This window comes from Chelon labrosus, assembly GCF_963514085.1.
Source record: "Chelon labrosus genome assembly, chromosome: 24".
Classification (NCBI taxonomy): domain Eukaryota; kingdom Metazoa; phylum Chordata; class Actinopteri; order Mugiliformes; family Mugilidae; genus Chelon; species Chelon labrosus.
In genome coordinates, this window is record NC_140357.1 from 3804518 (window position 1) to 3827947 (window position 23430).

The 23430-nt window shown below is 40.0% G+C and overlaps 3 protein-coding genes and 1 long non-coding RNA gene across 4 annotated transcripts; all 4 read right to left on the reverse strand.

Moving 5' to 3' along the window:
• Positions 1 to 10652: 10652 nt before the first annotated feature.
• On the reverse strand, positions 10653 to 13513 carry LOC311509398. The gene is made up of 3 exons (XR_014699831.1): positions 11778 to 13513; positions 11624 to 11676; positions 10653 to 11450 (listed from the first exon to the last, which is right to left on the reverse strand). It is a non-coding gene; the product is annotated as an uncharacterized lncRNA (long non-coding RNA).
• Positions 13514 to 16279: 2766 nt separating this feature from the next.
• Positions 16280 to 17846, reverse strand: LOC311509523 (OX-2 membrane glycoprotein-like; the record flags this gene model as incomplete). Its single annotated transcript, XM_084574762.1, has 3 exons — positions 16280 to 16684; positions 16814 to 17152; positions 17828 to 17846. The coding sequence occupies 3 exons, from the start codon at positions 17844 to 17846 to the stop codon at positions 16317 to 16319; spliced, it is 726 nt and encodes a 241-aa protein (XP_084430888.1). The 3' UTR covers positions 16280 to 16316.
• A 1182-nt stretch (positions 17847 to 19028) lies between these two features.
• LOC311509524 (OX-2 membrane glycoprotein-like) lies at positions 19029 to 20580 on the reverse strand (the record flags this gene model as incomplete). Its single annotated transcript, XM_084574763.1, has 4 exons — positions 20019 to 20580; positions 19488 to 19826; positions 19267 to 19358; positions 19029 to 19034 (listed from the first exon to the last, which is right to left on the reverse strand). Exons 1-4 carry the CDS (start codon positions 20071 to 20073, stop codon positions 19029 to 19031), a joined length of 492 nt encoding a protein of 163 aa, XP_084430889.1. The 5' UTR covers positions 20074 to 20580.
• Positions 20581 to 21484: 904 nt separating this feature from the next.
• Positions 21485 to 23372, reverse strand: LOC311509526 (OX-2 membrane glycoprotein-like; the record flags this gene model as incomplete). Its single annotated transcript, XM_084574765.1, has 5 exons — positions 23276 to 23372; positions 22223 to 22564; positions 21785 to 22093; positions 21643 to 21678; positions 21485 to 21558 (listed from the first exon to the last, which is right to left on the reverse strand). The coding sequence occupies exons 1-5, from the start codon at positions 23328 to 23330 to the stop codon at positions 21485 to 21487; spliced, it is 816 nt and encodes a 271-aa protein (XP_084430891.1). The 5' UTR covers positions 23331 to 23372.
• Between the last annotated feature and the right edge of the window lie 58 nt (positions 23373 to 23430).

Below are 23430 nucleotides of genomic sequence, written 5' to 3' on the forward strand. Positions count from 1 at the left end.
ATTTTGCTGTAAAATGAGTTTTATTACAGCACATGTCTCCTGATATCCACCTGTTTACACCGCAATGGAACAACCTCTACCTCTACTTTCACTTTCATCATTATTTTTATTTTACACAGCACCATCTTGTGGTCATGTGTGTTATTATTACTATTCCAGCAGCAGCACATTGAGTCAGAGTGGAGAATTAATTCTGAGTAAATACACAATAAGGACGTTTGATTGGTGCATTATGGATGTTGGTTGCAGTCACAGCAGTAATACAGTTGTTCTGTTAAAGATCTAAGTTAAAGAGACCTCTAAACAAGACAACAATACTTCGTTTTTTTCTCATTTTTATTTTGTTGTTAAAAAATAGAAACAATAAAAAAAGACTGCAAAATAAATAAAATAAAATAGTAGAAAATATCTACAGACAAAACAAGAGACAGGACTATCTAGCTGCAGAAGCAACACATAATAACAGAACTCAGTCTTTTACAAAAACTGTACGGCTCAAACAAATAAATTATAAGCATGGTTACACCAGCAATGTTGTTGTAGATGTGGACAAATGGCGTTCTCTCACCCACTTTGTCACAGTGCACATATCAAAAAAAGGCACAACGCTCACAGTTTGGAAAACTCCAAGATGCTACATTTTAAGCACAATCCCATTGGTTCTCACTCAGACATCCTAAATCTCTCAACGCAAACATTTCTCACAATCATTCAACACTTTTTTTTTTGCCTCCTGGCTTTAAAAGTAAGAAACACCATCATTACAAACTAGTGTCACTCACGTTACCTCGTTCAAACTCACCAGGAAGAACTTCAGTCCTGTGTCCTTTTAAGAGGAACACTTAGTATATTTATTTGGCTCATTATTCACATCTTTGGTGGCGGTAGAGTTTTGAGTCGATCACATTAAAGTTTAACTGATGAGGTAAGAATGTGATGGCTGTGTATTGTTTAGTGGAAGGTTTGAGAAAAGGCGAAACAGCTTTTAGTGACTGGTAAACTCTCTTCATATTTTCCCTTAAACAAGATGCGGTACAGTAGATAGATATGTAGTAGTAGATATGGATGAAAGTGATGGTTAGGATTCTGTTTTCTGAGGTCTGTGACTTTAGTAAACCATCATCTAATCACTCCATCCATGACTCCAAGGTTTGAAGTTAATGCCATATCTGAAGAAGTATTTACGAGTTGTTCCTGAGATATAGAGTTCACAAAAATGGGACAGAGCTAGGGACAGACAACCTGAAAACAATTTCACACGTGGCACTAAATGATAACTATGCAAACAATGCAAAGCCTCCCAGCCCTCCTCATGTGTTTTGTTGGGTTGTCAGTTCAGACAGAGGAAGTGGATGGCCAAAACATTAAGAGAAAACTACACCTGGAATTAAAGTATAGAAGAAAAATTAAAAAACTAAACCCTGACCACAGAAGCATGGCTGACGTGACAGAAAAGGCGGTTAAGAAGCTGAAGAGGGCGGAGCAGACGACCCCGGCAGGAAAACCATCAAGGACAGGACGTGAAACGTGGCCATGTAAGGAAAGAGAACCCAAAGAAATAACCAAAATAAATGAAACTAAAGAAAAAGTCTTTAACTAAAACAAAACACCACGACAATATTGACATACAGTGTATAACAAGTGTAAACATCAAATGTATAAAAAAGAAAAAACATCCGTTAAGTGTATCGGAGGCGTTTGAGCTGCCTGTTTGTGGTTCCTACCTCTCTGTCCTGTCAGTGTCCTTCAGTAGCCGTTCTCATATGAATGATCCGTTGTGGAGACGTTAGCGAAACAAACTGGCTGGGAGTAACAGTGGGTTCATTCCCAGATTCATCAGATGAAGACTGGGTCGCTGCTTCTCTAGTCGTCCATCACAGAGTCATCTAAATCAAACCTTGATGGTGTTGAAGGTGAACTTGAATTGCTGTTCTCAGGTGGTGTCCGGTTTCTGAGCCCGGTGTTTTCATTTGTCACTGAAGGTGATTCAGCCCTTGAAATAAAAACAGGCAGTAGCCACCAAATTAGCCAGACAAGAATAAAAACTATAAAATGTAGTGAGTGAAGAAGAGTGACAGAATGAAGAGTGACTCACTTCAAAGTATTTTCTGGCCTCTCATCCCTCTGAGGCTCCCTGTTTGACCAAATGAAAGGTTTAAGAACAGTTAAACATTGATCAGCTGACTGAGACACAACGACAATGATACTGTTTGAAAGATGTACCTGTTATGAGTTTCTCTTCCAAGCCTGACAATGATCACTGCAGCAAGACCAATGGTCAGCAACACAGAGACTATGATGAATAAATGTCCTCCTATGAGAGAAAGAGCAACAAACATTGATATGACAGACTCAGCAATGATAAGAAAGTAACAACAGAATGAATAGAAATACTAACTTGAGACCACATGAACATTAACTTCATCGTCCAAACCTGAAAACAGAAACCCAGACATCAGGATCTCAAAGTAATCATCAGTCTATAAATGTGTGATCTCTGAAAGTGTTTCTCACCATCAGCAGACGTCGGTTTGAGCCCAGGAATCGTCTCCAACACCTCTATCTGAGGACCAGAGAGCACTCCAACTGTACATCCAACCTGTGTGCTGTTTAGATGGAGAGCTGACAGCACAGCTGTAGTGGTGACAGTGACTGTACCGTTGGTGTTGGACACACTGACGCTGTTGTAGTGAGTCAAGTTGTGGTCTTGTGGTGTAGCTCTCAGTGTTACAGTGGGAGCAGGTCGACCTGTGGCTGAACAGGACACAACTAACTCTTCAGTAGAGTTTGATCCTCTGACATGTAGAACAGGTTGATGCAGCTCTGCAAAGAAAAGACATTGAACAGATATCACCATGAACATGTTGTGTCCAGTCTGGTAGTTTGTCTGAGGATCAAGAGTCACCTGTTATGATGAAACAACATCAAACTGGAATGCAGTCAGGTTCTTACCATAAACTTGGAGACATGTTCTTCCTGTCAGAGCTCCATCAGGGAAGGAGTTGAACAAACAGTGATAGCAGCCTTCATCCTGCTCCGTCACATTATTGATGACTATGGAGCTGTTCTGAAGTCCAGCATCTTCAAACTCTACTTTATCTTTCAAGCCAGGATTCACTATTTGACCAAAGATTTTGTTGTAGGTGGCAACATTATAGTCTCCTCTAGGTGAGAACTTCTGCCATGTGACTTGAAGGACATCTGTTGTTTCCATGAGCTGACACTTTAAAGAGACTTTGTCTCCCACTGCTGCCATCACAGTCTGCTGTGTCTGGGTCACAGCTGGTAGACCAGCTAGGAGGAAAGAACATGATGGTTTTAGGTGTGGGTCTGTGCTTGTTCTCTCTCTTTTGTCCTGAGAAGGACAGGCACGTAGCCTGACGAGCCAGACCCACATTAAATGTAGGGTCTGGGCACTCTCCATAGACAGGGCTCAACTGGAGGGGTGGGATAAACGGTTGTCTTTCAAACTCCCTCTCCACGCAATAGGATAGCGCTACAACCAATCAGAGCAACGAAGAAGGTGACGTAGTCAGAGCGACGGAAAAGAGAGTTCCTTGCATGTGTTGTGGAAAAAACTTATCCTAATAGATATTAAATAGTTCTTGTTGCATCCTGTTTTTGTTTTTTTTATGAGTTCGCCTACAGGTTGAGTTTTTCCTGCATTAATCATTTTTAAGCTGTGGATCAAACTTTTGCCGTATCCGGTTGGCAAAAGTCCAAATACATCCTTCTTTTGTAAGAACGACCTCAGTGCAGTTTCTTGTTCTTTTCTCAGAGAAAAGCTTAACTTCAAGTCTTTCAGAGTGGCGGCCAAAGCCGATTCGAAAGAAAGTTGTTCGCTAGCAGCAGCCATCGCTCTGGTAGTTCTAGCAGGATGGGGAATTCACACGTAATCAGAGCCCGTCTGGCGTAAGTCACGGAATTTATGGTCGCAGGTCAGTCGTCATCATGTTAAGCCCGCCCACTTTTTCGAAATAGGCGTGTTCGACTAGTATAGTCAATGGTTCGACTTCATGCAGATCTGTGCAGATCTGACTTGACGTGATGCATGCTGGGTTGAACAAGTTCATTTTTTATTATTTTTTTTTTATTTGCAAAATAGAAGTAATTGTACAAAAATGGTACAAAATACAGATAATAAGGTGTGTACGGTAAGGTACAGATTACAATACATGAATAACAGCAAACATGACTAAAAGCAAACATTGCCAACATTGCCAGAGGGTATAAACCGCATACAGAACTTTAGGAAAGAAATATATTGAATAATATACATAAATTGAGGGTTTTGAGAGCTTTGGAGTTCTTAGAGAATAGTATACTCTTGATGTATTGCCTGGATTCTCGTTCAAAAGCTGCAAAGGAAGGTTTGGAACTAGAAAATTTCATTTTGTGTATATGTGCTTTAGCTAGTATTAAAATTAGATTAATAATATAGAATTGGTTGGATTTAGACGTCGGGTATGAGGAGAAGCCAAACAATACATCTTTAAGAGATAGAGAGGAGAAAGAGAAATCAGAGAGAATATGTTGAGAAATGAATGCACAGAGATCTTGCCAAAAGGTACAAGCATGGGGACAGGACCAGAGTAAATGATCAAGGTTTTCGGGAGCCTGTTGACAGAACGAGCAGTCTGTAGTAATGTCCTTTTTGAATCTTTGCATAAAAGTCTTACATGGGTAAATTCGATGGATTATTTTAAAAGACACTTCTTTAATTTTATTCGTAATCAAATATTTAGAAGATAAACACCATACTTTCTTCCATTCTATGTCAGAAAATAGGTTATTCCAGTGTGAAAGTGCTGTTGGGATAGATACATTGTCTTTTAGAAAAAGAGTGCGTATATTACGGTTGTTATTTCTATTATTAGTAGAGAAACAGATTTGGCCAATCTCAGTAACAGTGGGATTCAAAGGTAATACAGAGGAGTCATGTAAAGAATTTTTAAGAAGAGAGACAGCACCAGAAGGGATAGCATCAAAGACTATAGCATACTCCCTGGGAGGAATATATTATACTTGTGTAGAAGTTCAGTGTAGGACATTAAATCACCACTAGAGTTGAGCAGCTGAGTAACCAGGTAAATACCATGACCAAACCAGATTTCCAAAAATAATGTTTTGTGTTTATATAGCAAGTCTCTATTATTCCAGATATAATATCTGTGTGGTGAGAAGTTGTGTTTATATATCATGTTCCAGGAAAGAAGCATCTGTTTATGAAAATTAGAAAGACTTAAGGGAATTTTTTCAATATTATAATTACACAATAAAAGAAATTCGAGGCCACCAAGTTTAGAGAATACGTGATCAGGAATGAGGTTCCATATAGAGTTAGGGTTCATAAGAAAATGCTTAGTCCAATTTATCTTGAAAGTATTATTTAAGGTAGAGAAATCAAGAAAGTGAAGGCCACCGTGTGTATAGGAGTTCATTAAAACAGTTTTTTTTAAGTAGTGGATTCTATTTCTCCATGTAAAGTTGTAAAGAATTTCGTCAATGGACATAGATGTTTGTTTGTTTACATCAAGAGATAGAGCTGCATATGTCAAGCGGGATAAGCCTTCTGCTGTGGACAACAAAATTCTCCCTTTAATGGAGAGGTCTCTCTGAAGCCACTGATTAAATCTTTTCTGTGTTTTTTCTATGATAGGATTAAAGTTCAGAGAGCATCTAGTGTCTTGTTTACTGTTGATAGCTAGACCAAGGTAAGTGACAGTTTCTTTAATCGGGATGTTAGAGATGGATGGACTATTATAAGTTTTAAGGGGGAGCAGCTCACATTTATTGGTATTTAAGTATAGCCCAGAGGCCTGAGAGAATAATTTAATTGTATTTATCGCTATTGGAATCTGTGAGGCATCCTTTAAGAACAGGGTAGTATCATCTGCAAGCTGACTGATGATGATTTCCTTTCCAGCAATTGAGATACCCTTTAAGGGGCTAATTTTAATAAGATCAGAAAGTAGCTGAGCACAGATCAGAAACAAATAGGGGGAGATAGGACAACCCTGTCTGACACCACGATTAACCTCAAACCTAGGAGAGGTCCCAGAATAGTTTTAATAGATGCACAAAACAAAGGACCAAAACCAAATTTATCTAAGGCCTGAAAAATGATATTGTGCTCGACTGTGTCAAAGGCCTTACAGAAATCTAGAAATAAAATATAGGCCTTGTCGTTGTAAAGGTCATTGTAATCTATAAGGTCCAGTACAAGTGTGATATTGTTAGAGATGTGTCTATGTCTTAAGAAACCAGACTGGGTTTCATCAATTATGTGATATTCTTTTTGCAAAAATCTGAGCTAAAATTTTATAGTCGTTATTGAGTAGACAAATTGGTCTCCAATTATCAATAAGTAGGGAATCTTTTTTAGGCTTTGGAATTAGGGTTAATAATCCTTGGGAAAGAGTAGGCGGAAGGAATTGATTTTTATCATTTTTAATTTTTAATCATTTTAACCAATCATATACGAGGTCTATGATCATGAACAACCCAGCATGCATCACGTCAAGTCAGATCTGCACAGATCTGCATGAAGTCGAACACGCCTAATCTCAATTCAACGGAGAGTAACTAGACGCGCCCCTGCCGCTAGGGGCGCGTCTAGATTCTAGGCTAAAAGGCACGTGGATGGACGGATTAACTCTTGAAGACTGAGCAGAGGTATAATGAGTGAATTCGTTTTCAAAATGTAACAGCTCAGTAATTAGAAACTATGTCGTTCAATATTATTATGGAAATAAAAACTTCTTTCTCACCTTTTGAAAAAAAAGCAAAAAAATATAACGAATAAAAGACAGTACGGCAAACCATGGTTATTCATTTCCGCCAAGACTCAAACTGTCAGTAGGCGTGTTCGACTTCATGCAGATATGTGCAGATCTGACTTGACGTGATGCATGCTGGGTTGAACAAGTTCATTTTAACCAATCATATTCGAGATCTATAAGCATAACAACCCAGCATGCATCACGTCAAGTCAGATCTGGACAGATCTGCATGAAGTCGAACACGCCTAATGTCAAAGGGCGGGTAAGTGGGTGAGACCATCGGTGGGGGTGTTAACATGTAGCGAACAATTGAAAGAAATATACTCCAATAATAAATAGTAAGAGTGTTCACTTGCGGTCTTAAACGAACAGCCGATCCGATCAAGTCTTTACTTACTTACTTAGTTGTAGCATGCAATTTTACGGAACATTACTCCCCTATATTCACAGCGTAATGGAACAACCTCATTCATGACGACAGAACGTAGTGAGCACGTTCATGCCACATAGGCGCGTTCGACTTCATGCAGATCTGAGCAGATCTGACTTGACGTGATGCATGCTGGGTAGAACAAGTTCATTTTAACCAATCATATTCGAGATCTATGAGCATGACAACCCAGCATGCATCACGTCAAGTCAGACTCAGACAGATCTGCATCAAGTCGAACGCGCCTAATGGTTCAGGAGCAACACTGAATAACAGAACCATCATCACACACAAAGACAAAAAAACAAACAAACAAAATATATATATAGACATAAAAATAGATAAAAATTAATCTAAATTGTAATTTTGTCTAGTTGGTGTTTGACCTGTTGTTTGTGACTAAATTAAAATGGATCTTAAATTGGGGTTTCAGCAGTGTGAAAGAGCATAGGTACTGGTGCATATTAATTGCTTATTATGATTTCAAACGAAGTTCACTTATTGGAGGTATATAACTGTCAGATTTGCAGAACAGACTGAAATTGAAAAATATTTTCATCTGATCTCTGTGCTTTTTTGGATTCAAATTCATTCCCCACAACGCACACCAGATGGCACAAACACTAATCGGGGTACCAGAAAAATAAAGAGCAGAAAGAAAAGAAATGGGGCAGAATGAGGGGAAGCAACTGTTAACTGCTTTCTTTCTGAAAGGTGAACCGAGTTTACTTGTTGTGTAACTGCATCCAATTAACGTTGTCATAATCCAGAGTCAGTAAATTACATCCTTACATCTCATGTAAGGCTTTAGCAAGGCTTTATTTCTTTTTCTGCAAGCTGAAGAGCAATTTTATTGAAAAATGATTTCCTTCTCTGTGTACAGTTGTTGGCTCCTGTTCAAGAATAAATATTTTTAAATCAAAATGTGTCATGGATCAAAACGTTAGTACACCAACCAGATGTAGCCTAACGTTTAAAGGTGTTTGAGCACAAGTAGGCCAAATGCATCAATTCAGGTGGTGAATGAAAGAACCAGTTATCAATATAATCTGATCTGATTTTAGCTTAACACCCGATTTATGCTTGTTTATTTATAAATAAATGCCCCCAATTTATTTTATTTATTTATTTTGATCGCTTACTGGAATGGATAGGGGCCCACTGACATTAAAACTGTATAGGGCCCAGAATTTGGTGCTACGCCCTTGCCTCCAATCACCAAACCACCCCGCTAATGCTGGCAATCTGTCTGTCTGGGTTGGCTGAAGGAAAACCTTGACTATCTTGGAGGAGCACAGGAGTACAAGAATCTGGTGAATAACTTTGTCTCATGGTGCGGAGTGAGCCACCTTCTGATCAACACAGCAACAACCAAGGAGATGGTAGTGGATTTCCTGAGGTCCAGGCCCCATCTGTGGCCTGTAACCATCAATACCAGATAACTCTGCAGGAGACGGAATATAAATTGTCTTACTTTTCCGAATCTTTGGTTGTATTTGCAGATGTGAAAAAAAGAAAAAGAAACTCGGCCTCTATCATGCGCTAATAGAGGCTTCAGGGCAGATTTGCACTCAAGGTCTGGTGGTCAGGTTTGATACTGATGACTCTTTATGTTTGCACATAATAAACAATCACCATTCCCGCAATGAATACTCTTGTGCAATCTATGCACCTTATGCAGTGGCATTGGAGGGAAGCTACTCTCCTAATTCCTCTTAGGTGTGTCATATACTAGGAAACAACCTAAGCGATCTGTGGAAGGGTTACTCCAGTTTATGGAAGAGCCAAACATTTTTAACAAGAAGTGTCTCAACCTCGGGCAAAATATTAAAAGGATCAGTTTCATTTTTAATATCGCTACTCATGTTATAAAGCAAATCAGGAACAAATCCGAATGCAATTTGGGGGGTTGTGGAGTCGTGGTTAGAGGTGCAGCTTGGGACCGGGGGGTCCCAGGCTCGACTCCCGCCATGTCCATGGCTGAAGTGCCCTGAGCAAGCATCTAACCCCCAAATTGCTCCCCGGGCGCGGTCCTGAGAGGCTGCAGCCCACTGCTCCAACTGGATGGGTCAAACTAGAACTATTTTATCTTGATTACAGATAATAGATTGTGTAAGATTATTTTCTTTTAGATATAAAGTCTACTTGAAGGGAAGTACCTTATTTACCTGACAGCTGACACCTGTCATTTTAAAATCTGTTTAAGCGCAGACAGTGGCTTGTAGTTTAACTATATTAGCGGTATTGAAGCTCAGCCCTATAATCAGTAAAATCGTTAGTATGGCATATCGGTTGCCGCAGTCACTTCTCTGATTTTAATCAACACAGCCTACCAGGAAGCTGCAAAACAGTTTAAGCTTCTTGTTTTTTGTTTTAAAGTTTTGCAATCTTAAGAAATGATTTAAGTTGCTTTTCTTGCCTTCAAGCTATTCACTATATTCCTGTTAATTGGTATTTAAAACTATTCTGAAAATTGATACTGGCAAAAGATGGCATTTTTAATATTGTGTCTCCTACCATTTAGCCATCACGGCGCCCTATAGTTGCCTTTTCCGTGCACGGCTGACTGCATATAACATAGTGCATCCCTTATGCAGAAGCTGAATTTGCTCATCTAATCAAGATAGCTGACTCATTTCCTGAAATGTCAATTGTGCTGAGAAAATCAGTTCTCTCAGTAATGAAAGAAGTACTGAATCAGTATGGCTCGCACAAACTGTATAAAGGAAATAAAGGCGAGGCAAAACAGTAGCACACATCCTGCAATGTGACTAACGTACATCCTCACCTAAAACCGGCAGTGCCGAGGAAATACCCCATAATGTCCAATGTCTGACCCTCACAGGGCAGCAGGGTCCTGCACCAACACTGCTGCACCGAGAGCAAACGGAATTTACATGTTAAACTGGAATTACAAACACAAGACACCTCGCACGACCTGTAATATGCATTCACCTCAGGCATGGCAAACTGAAAGTTAAGTTTTATTCAGCTTAAATGGTTTGTTTTGAACCAAAACATTATCAAGTTTCAGTCACATACAATAAGAGATAGCCGGGTGATAAACCGGCTTGAGGAGGGGAATCCTCAATAACTTGATTCCAGCGTGTATAGCTGGACTGTGCATGGATGCAGTCAAAATGATACTGAAGCTCGTTCGACAACCTCAGTTATGTCCTCTAAAGTGTCATAAAAACATTTTATCTCTTACTATCACTTCAGGACAAACTGGAAGATATTTACTGTAAATTAATGAGGGCCATGAATACAAAAAAAAACAAAACACATGAATCTCTCCGACAAATCAATTACAATCACTATAAAATACATACTTAGACATTCTCCTAATTTTGCATATGGTGAAAGTAAAATCATAATTTAATACCATTAGAAAATTACATAAAAGATAAATTCCATTCATTTTTCCATGATAAAATATAGAATGTGTTCATAACCTCTAATCTCAGAGCGCACTGTTTGGGCCAGAAGCAGGACAAAGCACCATTTTAGTGTCTCCATCCTGGCTGACTGCTGCTGGGAGTGAAGTGAACGCTGAAGTGATAAGGACCAGCAAACATTTTTAATAACAGAGTCTCATCCTCAGGCAAAATATCGAAAGAATCAGTTTCATTTTTAATATCACAGCTACTCATGTTTTGAAACAAATCAATGAATCATTACACAGTCCCCATTTTGGATGACCTAAATCTGTCCCAGAAAATGTCCCAGATTTTAGCGTTATATGAATGAGAAAAATAAAAATGTTGCGTGTAGACTAGAACAACAGGAATATATCTATCTATCTATGTATTTTCAAAAGTTCCATTGGAACAAGACAAGAAAATATCACATTTTTATTGCACTTTTTTTTTCAAGCATCATTCCCCAGTGTAAAAATATAAACAAATATGAAATAAGTCCAAATTTAATACAGTATGGTAAAGACAATGCAAATGCACAAAATATCAACATGAAAACTACAGCTGACGTCCTCCTCATGATGATCCATGAACATTAAAGTGTCATTGCTGCTTCTCAAATCCAAGTTTCTGTCTCAACACTTGATGCAGTTTTGTTCAGGTTGACTGTCTCACCATCAGCACTATACAGTCTCTGAGGTCATTGTTTGTTGTCAGCAAAAAGTCTTCGAAAGTCTTCTTGCTGCTGAACGTGTCCGATCTGGTACATTTTGTGGATTTTTTTATTTCCCAAGTGTCTATTTATTGTTCTCTTCAGTCCTTAACAGAAAAAAAAAAAACAACACATTTTAATCAGAATTTGCTTGACAGATGAAGTAACCATCAGATGAGTCATGAAAGTGGAAGAATAAAAAGTAGCTATAAAGGCAAGATGAAAAATCTAAAATGTGGACCAGATAACTCTGAAGTAGACAGAATGAAAATTGTCTTACTTTTCATTCTGTCTTTGGTTGTATTTCCAGATGTGTCATCCCTTTGAGGCTTCCTGTGTGACCAACCGAGGGATTTAAGAACAGTTAAACGTTGATCAGCTGACTGAGACGCAACAATGGTATCATTTCAAACAGTATTGTTTGAAAGATGTACCTGTTATGAGTTTCTCTTCTAAGCTTCTATGCTCTTTGGTAGCCGTACGTAGCGTTTCCGCATAGACGTCATTATCCGCCGTTGGTAGCCTATCCTACAGGTTGGGAAGAGGTGGAGGTGGTTAATAATGAAGAGTACGACAAAACTACTGTCATGGCTTAAATCTGCGAAGGGAAGTGTGGACCATTATTTAAGTACAGTTTTTTTTATTTGCCTATATTTAAGCAGTGTTACTGTTCAAACTGTGTGTAATGTTACAGTGGCCAACAATATTAAACGTACTTGTTAAATAAAACCTCTGCCTTGTTTTTAATGAATACTTAGGCCTACTACGCTACTGTATTTTATTTTTAAATTATATTTAAAATTTGGTCATTATGGTGGTACTTGGAGAGCCAAGTATTTTCTGAGGTGGTACTTGGTGTAAAAAGTTTGAGAACTACTGCTCTAATATAAATACCACGTACATGAATGGAGTAAGAGCGACTAAATTAAAAAGGATCCTAAGTTGTGGTTTCATGGTTTCAGCAGTGTGAAAGAGCAGTCTGATCCATATTACCTGACAAAAAACATTGTACACAATAAACATTTTTATCAGATGGACAATTAGAAATATTCGGTTGAAATTAGAAAACAAATTAATAACACGTCACCACAAAAATTATTAAATCATCATACTGTGGAAACAATAAAAATGTAAAATATAAGTTAATAACCCATTCATATAATGTTTGACTATCTTAGTCTGTGTCCACTCAGTGCACTGTCTCTGCATGTTTGAGCAATAAATAACAAATAATAATAATAACAATAAAAAGTACCAATAATACAGTCATTTGATGTGCTTTCAAATGAAGTTCGCTTATTTGAGGTATATATCTGTCAGATTTGCAGGAAAGACTGAAATTGAAATATATTTTCATCTGATCTCTGTGCTTTTTTGGATTCAGATTCATTCCCCACAACACACACTAGATGAAACTACAGACTACTCTTTGACATTAGTGCCCCACATGATTCATCCCCTTGGTTTCAGTAGGAAATTACCAGGTGGATTCAAGGAAACCACCTAGTAATTTCAAGTTTCAAGGAAACCACCTAGTAATTTCAAGTTTCAAGGAAACCACCTGGTAATGCTGGCAATCTGCCTGTCTGGGTTAACTGAAGGAAAACCTTTACTACTGCAATTTCCTGGAGGAGCACTGGTGAACAGCTTTGTCTCATGGTGTTTAGTGAACCACCTTCTCATCAACACAGCTACAACCAAGGAGATGGTAGTGGATTTCTGGAGGACCAAGCCCCATCTGCAGCCTGTAACCATCAACGGGGAGTATGTAGAGGTGGTTCAGACCAATAAGTACCTGGGTCTACAGCTGGATCACAGACTGGACTGGTCGGCTAACATAGACTCAGTACTCAGAAAAGGTCAGACCGTCTGTATTACCTCAGGTGGCTAAGGTCGTTTAACATCTGCCAGAAGCTCGGAGGGGGTCTCGCCCGGGGCGTAATTCAATGTAGAACTGCCAGTGGTTGCCAGTGTCCTCTGCTGCGCTGTGGTGTGCTGGGGAGGCAGCACTAAGATGAAGGTTCACCTCACGGCTGGACAAAGTGATACAGAAGGAGGGCTCTGTGGTAGGGGGAGAGCTGGAGTCACTGACATCAGTAGACTGGCGACCTGTCCGTGGTGTGCTCCGCCTCTCACCCATGAACGCTGGGATGGAGTCCAGCTTCCTGGCGACCCTACAGGACAAGCAGTTACAGATGTAATTCTATTTAATGATGCAACTGGACACAGAATTGTCCTGTGTGACCGACTGAGGGATTTAAGAACAGTTAAACATTGATCAGCTGATTGAGACACAACAATGATACTGTTTGAAAGATGTACCTGTTATGAGTTTCTCTTCAAAGCCTGACAATGATCACTGCAGCACCAAGACCAATGGTCAGCAACACAGGGACTATGCTGAATAAATGTCCTCCTATGAGAGAAAGGCAACAAATATCCAAAAAAGGTTTAAAAAAGGCAACTGGACTTGTAGAGTTTGTTCAGAAGACGTTTCACCACTCATCCGAGTAGCTTCTTCAGTTCTGGTGGACTGGTGGGAAATCTGAGGTTTAAATAGGAACTCCTCCTGAAAAAACTTGCTTGTTATGCTAATAACCAGAAACTGGTGCAGCTAATTTCCCTTAACGACTGGGTACTTACCTGTAGTGGAGGGGGGGACTGTGTTGTTCCTGTCCTCTTTCCTATGAATGGTTCTCTAACGACTCTTGTCCGTCAGAGGCTCCAGTGTCAAGGTGTGAATGAGACTGAAACTTCTTGGGGACAGAAGTTAAAACTGTATTGTAAATAGATGGCAGATTAAATCTCAGTCCACCTCCTCTGTTTAGTTAAGGTTTTTCCAGTCTGACATAGATGGCTTCCTTTACTCCTCTTTCAAACCATCGGTCTTCTCTGGCTAGGATTTGGACGTTGTTATCTTCAAAGGAGTGTCCTTTGTCCTTCAGGTGTAGGTGGACCGCTGAATCGTTTCCTGATGAGCTGGCTCTCCTGTGCTGGTACATGCGTTTATGGATGGGTTGTTTGGTTTCCCCAATGTATAAATCTGTACACTCCTCACTGCACTGAACAGCGTACACCACATTACTCTGTTTTTGCCTGGGTGTTTTGTCTTTTGGGTGGACCAGTCTTTGCCTAAGTGTGTTTCCTGGTTTGAAATAGACTGGAATACGGTGATTTCTGAAAATTCTCCTGAGTTTTTCGGACACTCCAGACACGTACGGGATGACGATGTTTTTTCTTTTGTTGTTCTCCTCCTCTCTGTCCCTTTTGGGGTATCTTTTTGAGCCTTTCAGAAAGGCCCAGTTGGGATATCCACATGTCTTAAGTGCCCGTTTGATGTGTTTCTGCTCCTTCTCCTTGCCATCCGGTCTTGTGGGTACAGTCTGTGCTCTGTGCTGGAGCGTTCTGATGACCCCTAGTTTGTGCTCCAGAGGGTGGTGGGAATCAAATAATAAGTGCTGGTCAGTGTGGGTGGGTTTTCTATACACTTCAATGTTGAGGCTTCGGTCTTCTTCCACATGCACCAGACAGTCCAGGAAAGCCAGACTACCTCCGCTGATGTCCTCCCGAGTGAACTTGATGTTGCTGTCCACTGCATTGATGTGCTGTGTGAAAGATTCCACTTCCGGCGTCTTGATTTTAACCCAAGTGTCGTCCACGTACCTGAACCAGTGTGTGGGGGTGTTACCTGTGAAAGAGTTCAGGGCTCTGGTCTCGACCTCCTCCATGTAGAGATTGGCCACAATAGGTGACACCGGTGACCCCATTGCACAGCCGTGTTTTTGCCTGTAGAATCCTCCATTAAATTGGAAATAGGTGGTCGTCAGGCACAGATCGAGTAGCAAACATAGTTGGTCTGGGGTGAGGGTGGTCCTATCAGCCAAGGAGTCATCCTTTAGTAGTCTTTCCCTTACTACTCTAGTGGCTTCTCCGGTGGGGATACACGTAAAGAGGGAGGTTACATCATAGGATACGATGGTTTCCTCTGGACCCAGTGTGATGCTACTAACTTTGTGGACGAAATCCCTGGAATTGTCAATGTGGTGGGGAGTGTTGCCCACCAACGGAGACAGGATGGATGCCAGGTGTTTAGCGATGTTGTATGTAACCGAGTTTATGCTGCTGACGATGGGTCTGAGAGGTGCTCCTTCCTTGTGTATTTTCGGAAGTCCATAAATACACGGGATGGCGTCCCCGGGATACAAACGATAGTAAAGGCGTCTATCGATTGCCTTCTCCTTCTCCAGCTGTTGTAAGTAGTTTATTGTTTTGGTTTTGTAGGTGTTGGTTGGGTCTCGCCTCAGTGTCTCGTATGTGTCCTTGTCGCTGAGGAGGCTGTTAATCTTTGTGTGGTAATCCGTTGTATTCAACACCACGGTGCACCTTCCCTTGTCGGCTGGCAAGATGGTGATGTCCTGGTCTCTTTGTAGTGACACCAGCGCCTTCCTTTCCTGGGTGGTGATGTTGGAAGGTGGCGTTTTAGCACTGGCAAGGGCTGCTGTTACCTTCAGTCTCAGTTGTTCTGCTTCTGTGTGGGTGAGTTTGTTGTTCTTAATCGCTGATTCCGTGGCAGTGATGAGGTCCACCACTGGAATTTGGTCTGGTGTGATGGCAAAGTTCAGGCCTCTGGCTAACACAGTTTCTGGTTATTAGCATAACAAGCAAGTTTTTTCAGGAGGAGTTCCTATTTAAACCTCAGATTTCCCACCAGTCCACCAGAACTGAAGAAGCTACTCGGATGAGTGGTGAAACGTCTTCTGAACAAACTCGACAAGTCCAGTTGCCTTTTTTAAACCTTTTTTGGATATACCATGACCTGGATGACTGAGAACCTTCACAGACAAAGGCAACAAATATTAATGTGACAGACTAAGCAATGATAAGAAAGTAACAACAGAATGAATAGAAATACTAACTTGAGACCACATGAACATTAACTTCATCGTCTGAATCTGAAAACAGAAACCGAGACATCAGGATCTCAAAGTAATCATCAGTCTATAAATGTGTGATCTCTGAAAGTGTTTCTCACCATCAGCAGACGTCGGTTTGAGCCCAGGAATCGTCTCCAACACCTCTATCTGAGGACCAGAGAGCACTCCAACTGTACATCCAACCTGTGTGCTGTTTAGATGGAGAGCTGACAGCACAGCTGTAGTGGTGACAGTGACTGTACCGTTGGTGTTGGACACACTGACGCTGTTGTAGTGAGTCAAGTTGTGGTCTTGTGGTGTAGCTCTCAGTGTTACAGTGGGAGCAGGTCGACCTGTGGCTGAACAGGACACAACTAACTCTTCAGCAGAGTTTGATCCTCTGACATGTAGAACAGGTTGATGCAGCTCTGCAAAGAAAAGACATTGAACAGATATCACCATGAACATGTTGTGTCCAGTCTGGTAGTTTGTCTGAGGATCAAGAGTCACCTGTTATGATGAAACAACATCAAACTGGAATGCAGTCAGGTTCTTACCATAAACTTGGAGACATGTTCTTCCTGTCAGAGCTCCTTCGGGGAAGGAGTTGAACAAACAGAGATAGCAGCCTTCATCCTGCTCTGTCACATTATTGATGACTATGGAGCTGCTCTGAAGTCCAGCATCTTCAAACTCTACTTTATCTTTGAAGCCAGGATTCACTGTTTGACCAAAGATTTTGTTGTAGGTGGCAACATTATAGTCTCCTCTAGGTGAGAACTTCTGCCATGTTACTTGAAGGACATCTTTAGTTTCCATGAGCTGACACTTTAAAGAGGCTTTGTCTCCCACTGCTGCCATCACAGTCTGCTGTGTCTGGATCACAGCTGGTAGACCTGCATGGAGGAAATAACATGATGGTTTTAGGTGTAGGTCTGTGCTTGTTCTCTCTCTTTAGTTCTGAGAAGGACAGGCAACATGGATGGACGGATTAACACCGGAAGACTGAGCAGAGGTATAATGAGTGAACCTTTTTTCAAATTTTCAAAAACGTCTTTCTCACCTTTTGAAAAAAAAAAAATAAAATTAATAGAAGACAGTACCGCATACCGTGGTTATTATTAATTTCCATCAAGATTCAAACTGTCTACGGACGGAAGTGTGGGTGAGACCATCAGTGGGCGTCTTAACATGTGGCAAACAATTGAAAAAAATATACTCCAAATATACACCAAACCAAGCTGGTAATGCTGGCAATGGATGAGGATATCTTACCCTTGAAGAGGCAAACAGTTATGAGGAGCAGCAACATTTTCTTCCTCTGCAGTACAGTCAATACTTTCTGTTTTGCCTCTGAGCTGCTTTTATAGCCCTGACATTTGACCTGATCACACACTTGGGGAGGGGCGTGCAGTCGGGCAGCAGGCAGACTTCTGGATAGTTGTAGGGCAAAACCAGCCAATAGGATTAAAGCTTTTCTTGGGACTCCTCCCATTTGATTATTTATTTTACATTCCCTAAAAGGCGGGATTCAATTTTCCTGTGTTTTGGAGTTTATGTTTGGATCGTACCAGCCAGCCACAGGCGCATTATGCATGTAGCACATGTATGATTGCAGTAATTTATGGAGGATCCTATATGCTTGCTCAGTTTGTACCATCAAAACAAATGAAAGAACTGCTGAACATGACATCAACATGAACCTAACCATGAACCTGCCTCCTGTAAGGCTACACAACTATCGTCTTCAGCCTTTGACAGAAGGATCCTACTTCTTAAGGGTAAGTCACGAAGGAGCCATTGATTAAATCTTGTTTTTGTTTTTTCAATGATTGGACTGAAGTTATCACATCTCTGAGATTCATTTTTATTTATAATACCTAAATATGTGACAGAATCTTTAACTGGTATATTGGAGATTGAGTCAACACAGCAAGCTTAAATGGCTAATAATTCACACTTCTTTAGATTTAGACGTAGACCAGATGCTTTAGAAAACTGATCAATCATGTTGATAGCTATAGAGACCTGGGAGCTGTACTTTAGAAACAAGGTTGTGTCATCATCTAGTTGACTAATAACAATAGTTTTATCTGAAATGGAAATACCCTGCAAACTACTAGATTTGATATGTTCACATAAAAGCTGGGCAGGAAGTAGAAATAGATAGGGAGAAATGGGGCAACCTTGCCGAACGCCATGTTCCACCTCAAATCTGGGGGAAGTTCCATGTTTAAGCTTAACTGCACAGTTTGCATTATTGTACAGTTTGGAGATTTCTTTTAATAGCATTACAAAAGAAATCTCCAAAGCCAAACTTCCTTAATGAGTGAAAAATAAAATTATGCTCAACAGAGTCAAAAGCTAATCTAAGAAAAGTAAGAAAGTATTGTCTGAAATCAAATGTTGGTAGTCAAGGAAATCTAAGACTAACCGGATGTTATTAGAGATCTGTCTGTTGCAGTGATTATGTGGTACGCGGGCTCCCTCTAGTGGTATTCAAGAGAATCACTTAATTAAATATAAATAAAATAAATTTAAAACCTGAAATACTATCCAACATATTAGAATAGATGAAAATATCGTATTAACCTATGACAAGAAAATTTAAGGAGATACAAATGAATTTGATAGCCTACTTAGCCTAGCTTCTGGGTAGCCGTACGTAGTGTTCCCGCATAGACATTATCCGCCGTTGGTAGCCTATCCTACAGGTTGGGAAGAGGTGGAGGTGGTTGATAATGAAGAGTATGACAAAACTACTGGCATGGCTTAAATCTGCGAAGGGAAGTGTGCACCATTATTTAAATACAGTTTTTTTTATTTGCCTATGTTTAAGCAGTGTTACTGTTCAAACTGTGTGTAATGTTACAGTGGCCAACAATATTAAATGTAGGCTACTTGTTAAATAAAACCTCTGCCTTGTTTTTAATGAATACTTAGGCCTACTACACTACTGTATTTTATTTTTAAATTATATTTTATATTTGGTCATTATGGTGGTACTTACAGTGGGAGCAGGTCGACCTGTGGCTGAACAGGACACAACTAACTCTTCAGTAGAGTTTGATCCTCTGACATGTAGAACAGGTTGATGCAGCTCTGCAAAGAAAAGACATTGAACAGATATCACCATGAACATGTTGTGTCCAGTCTGGTAGTTTGTCTGAGGATCAAGAGTCACCTGTTATGATCAAACAACATCAAACTGGAATGCAGTCAGGTTCTTACCATAAACTTGGAGACATGTTCTTCCTGTCAGAGCTCCTTCAGTGTAGGAGTTGAACAAACAGAGATAGCAGCCTTCATCCTGCTCCGTCACATTGTTGATGACTATGCAGTTGTTCTGAAGTCCAGCATCTTCAAACTCTACTTTATCTTTGAAGCCAGGATTCACTGTTTGACCAAAGATTTTGTTGTAGGTGGCAACATTATAGTCTCCTCTAGGTGAGATCTTCTGCCATGTGACTTGAAGGACATCTTTAGTTTCCATGAGCTGACACTTTAAAGAGACTTTGTCTCCCACTGCTGCCATCACAGTCTGCTGTGTCTGGATCACAGCTGGTAGACCTGCATGGAGGAAATAACATGAAGGTTTTAGGTGTAGGTCTGTGCTTGTTCTCTGACACGTGGATGGACGGATTAACTCCGGTTGACTGAGCAGAGGTATAATGAGTGAAATCGTTTTCAAAATTTAACAGCTCAATAATTTAGAAACTAAGTCGTTCAATATTATTATGGAAATAAAAACTTCTTTCTCACCTTTTGAAAAAAAAGCAAAAACATATAACGAATAAAAGACAGTACGGGAATCCATAATTATTCATTTCCCTCGAGATTCAAACTGTCAGTGTCAAAGGGCGCTGTGACTGCGGGTGAGACCATCGGTGCGGGTGTTAGGTGTTAACATGTAGCCAACAATTGAAAGAAATATAGTCCAATAATAAATACCACGTAGATAAATGGAGTAAGAGTGTTCACTTGCGGCCTTAAACGAACAGCCGATTCGAGTAAGTCTTTACTTACTTAGTTAGTTGTAGCAAGCAATTTTACGGCACATTACTCCCCCTATATTCACAGCGTAATGGAACAACCTGATTCGTGACGACAGAGCGTAGTGAACACGTTCATGCCATATACAGTCAATGGTTCAAGAGCAACACTGAATAACAGAATCATCATCACACACAAAGACAAAAATAAATAAATGAATAAATAAATAAATAAATAAAAACACATAAAAATCGATAAAAATGAATCAAAATTTTTGTTTTGTCTAGTTGGTTTTTGACCTGTTGTTTGTGACTAAATTAAAATAGATCGGTTTCAGCAGTGTGAAAGAGCATACTGATGCATATTAACTGACAAAGAAGAAAAAAAACATTGTACACAATAAACATTTTTATTAGACGTACAATCAGAAATATTCGGTTGAAATTATTAAATAAATTAATAACATGCCAGCATTACCATTTTATGAATGAGAAAAAAAAAATTTTGCGTGTAGACTAGAACAACAGTTATTACAGTAGCTGGTTGTGCTGCTATAAGGTGACCAGATTTCTGAAATGAAGTCCAGCAACATTTCCAGCTCGGAGATAAAAAAAAAAAAAAAAAAGAATTATATGTTATCAAGATGAACTGAAGAAACTGGGACTATTATGGTTTAATTTATTTTGACATATTTATTCATATTTAAACAATAATCAAGTGTAACAGCAGGAATGTGGCTCTCAACATTGTTGTTAGCATTTCCTCATAGTAATAAAAGCAATAAAGAAATACAAATTACAGATATAATTACTTACAACCATGTACAACTATCTATCTCGATAGACACACATAAATAACAGACTTTCACTGTCCAGTCTGGTTCATTTTGTGGATTTTGTTTTGTTTTTTTCTTAAGTGTCCATTTATTGTTCTCTTCAGACCTTAACAGAAAGAAAAGGGAATTTAATCACAATTTGCTTGACAGATGAGGTAACCATCAGATGAGACAGGAGAGTGGAAGAATAAAAAGTACAATGTGGACCAAATAACTCTGAAGGAGACAGAATGAAAATTGTCTTTTTCAGAATCTTTGGTTGTAGTTTCAGATGTATCATCCTTTTGAGGCTCCCTGTTTGACGAACTGAAAGGTTTAAGAAGAGTTAAACATTGATCAGCTGACTGAGACACAGAAACAATGATCCTGTTTGAAAGACGTACCTGTTATGAGTTTCTCTTCAAAGCTTGACAGCGATCACTGTAGCAAGACCAATGGTCAGCAACACAGGGACTATGCTGCATAAATGTCCTCCTATGAGAGAAAGAGCAACAAATATTGATTTGACAGACTCAGCAATGACAATAAAGTAACAACAGAATGAATAGAAATACTAACTTGAGACCACATGAACATTAACTGCATCGTCCGAATCTGAAAAAAAAACAAAACCAAAAAAAAAAAAAACAGAAACCCAGACATCAGGATCTCAAAGTAATCATCAGTCTTTAAATGTGTGATCTCTGAAAGTGTTTCTCACCATCAGCAGATGTCGGTTTGAGCCCAGGAATCATCTCCAACACCTCTATTTGAGGACCAGAGAGCACTCCACCTGTACATCCAACCTGTGTGCTGTTTAGATGGAGAGCTGACAGCACAGCTGTAGTGGTGACAGTGACTGTACCGTTGGTGTTGGACACACTGACGCTGTTGTAGTGAGTCAAGTTGTGGTCTTGTGGTGTAGCTCTCAGTGTTACAGTGGGAGCAGGTCGACCTGTGGCTGAACAGGACACAACTAACTCTTCAGCAGAGTTTGATCCTCTGACATGTAGAACAGGTTGATGCAGCTCTGCAAAGAAAAGACATTGAACAGATATCACCATGAACATGTTGTGTCCAGTCTGGTAGTTTGTCTGAGGATCAAGAGTCACCTGTTATGATGAAACAACATCAAACTGGAATGCAGTCAGGTTCTTACCATAAACTTGGAGACATGTTCTTCCTGTCAGAGCTCCATCAGGGTAGGAGTTGAACAAACAGAGATAGCAGCCTTCATCCTGCTCCGTCACATTATTGATGACTATGGAGCTGCTCTGAAGTCCAGCATCTTCAAACTCTACTTTATCTTTGAAGACAGGATTCACTGTTTGACCAAAGATTTTGTTGTAGGTGGCAACATCGATCTTTTTTCTATCAGCTGAGATCTTCTGCCATGTGACTTGAAGGACATCTTTAGTTTCCATGAGCTGACACTTTAAAGAGACTTTGTCTCCCACTGCTGCCATCACAGTCTGCTGTGTCTGGATCACATCTGGTAGACCTGCATGGAGGAAATAACATGAAGGTTAAGGTCCACCCACATTTAGAGCAAAGCTCTCGTCTTCTCATCATCTTCTATACAGCTGACCACTGGCTGCAAGAGGATGTGTGGTTGCCCAGGTAACCCTCTTGTATATTTCCCACTTCATATATCTAGATATCTAGATAGATAGCTACTTTATTTATCCCATGGGAAATTTGGTGTCCAGTAGCTTCATCACATACAAACAGTCGAAGATATGAGAGTCTGAAAATATTTGTTGCTGTTCAAAAGTTTAACTTAATAAACAGATCAACAGTTCAATAAAACACTTCAACATAATCTTATTAGGAGTTCATTCATTCATTGTCTGTAACCACTTGTCCTGTGAAGGGTTGCGGGGGTAGAGTTGGAGCCTATCCCAGCTGTCATCGATGGAGGGGCAGCGTACACCATGGACAGGTCTCCAGTCCATCACAGGGCTAACACAGAGAGACAGACAACCATTCACGCTCACACCTACGGCCAATTTAGAATCACCAATGAACCTAACAAGCATGTCTTTGGACAGTGGGAGAAAGCTGGAGTACCTGGAGAGAACCCACACAGAAACAGGGAGAACATGCAAACTCCACACAGAAAGGTCCTAGTCTGCCTGGATTCGAACCCAGAACCTTCTATTACTGTTTATAAAGCTTAACTTATTCAAAATATTCAAGTTTTCTATCTCACCTTTTGAAAAGATCCCCAACAGAACAGAGAAATATAAGGCTGCACTGCCTGGCATCCTGAATACAGCTGCATCTGGAAGACAAAACTGGGCCTTTCCCTGCACAGCTCATGTTAAACAGTACATTGAACTCTGTGGGTGTCAAAAAGGAAAACAA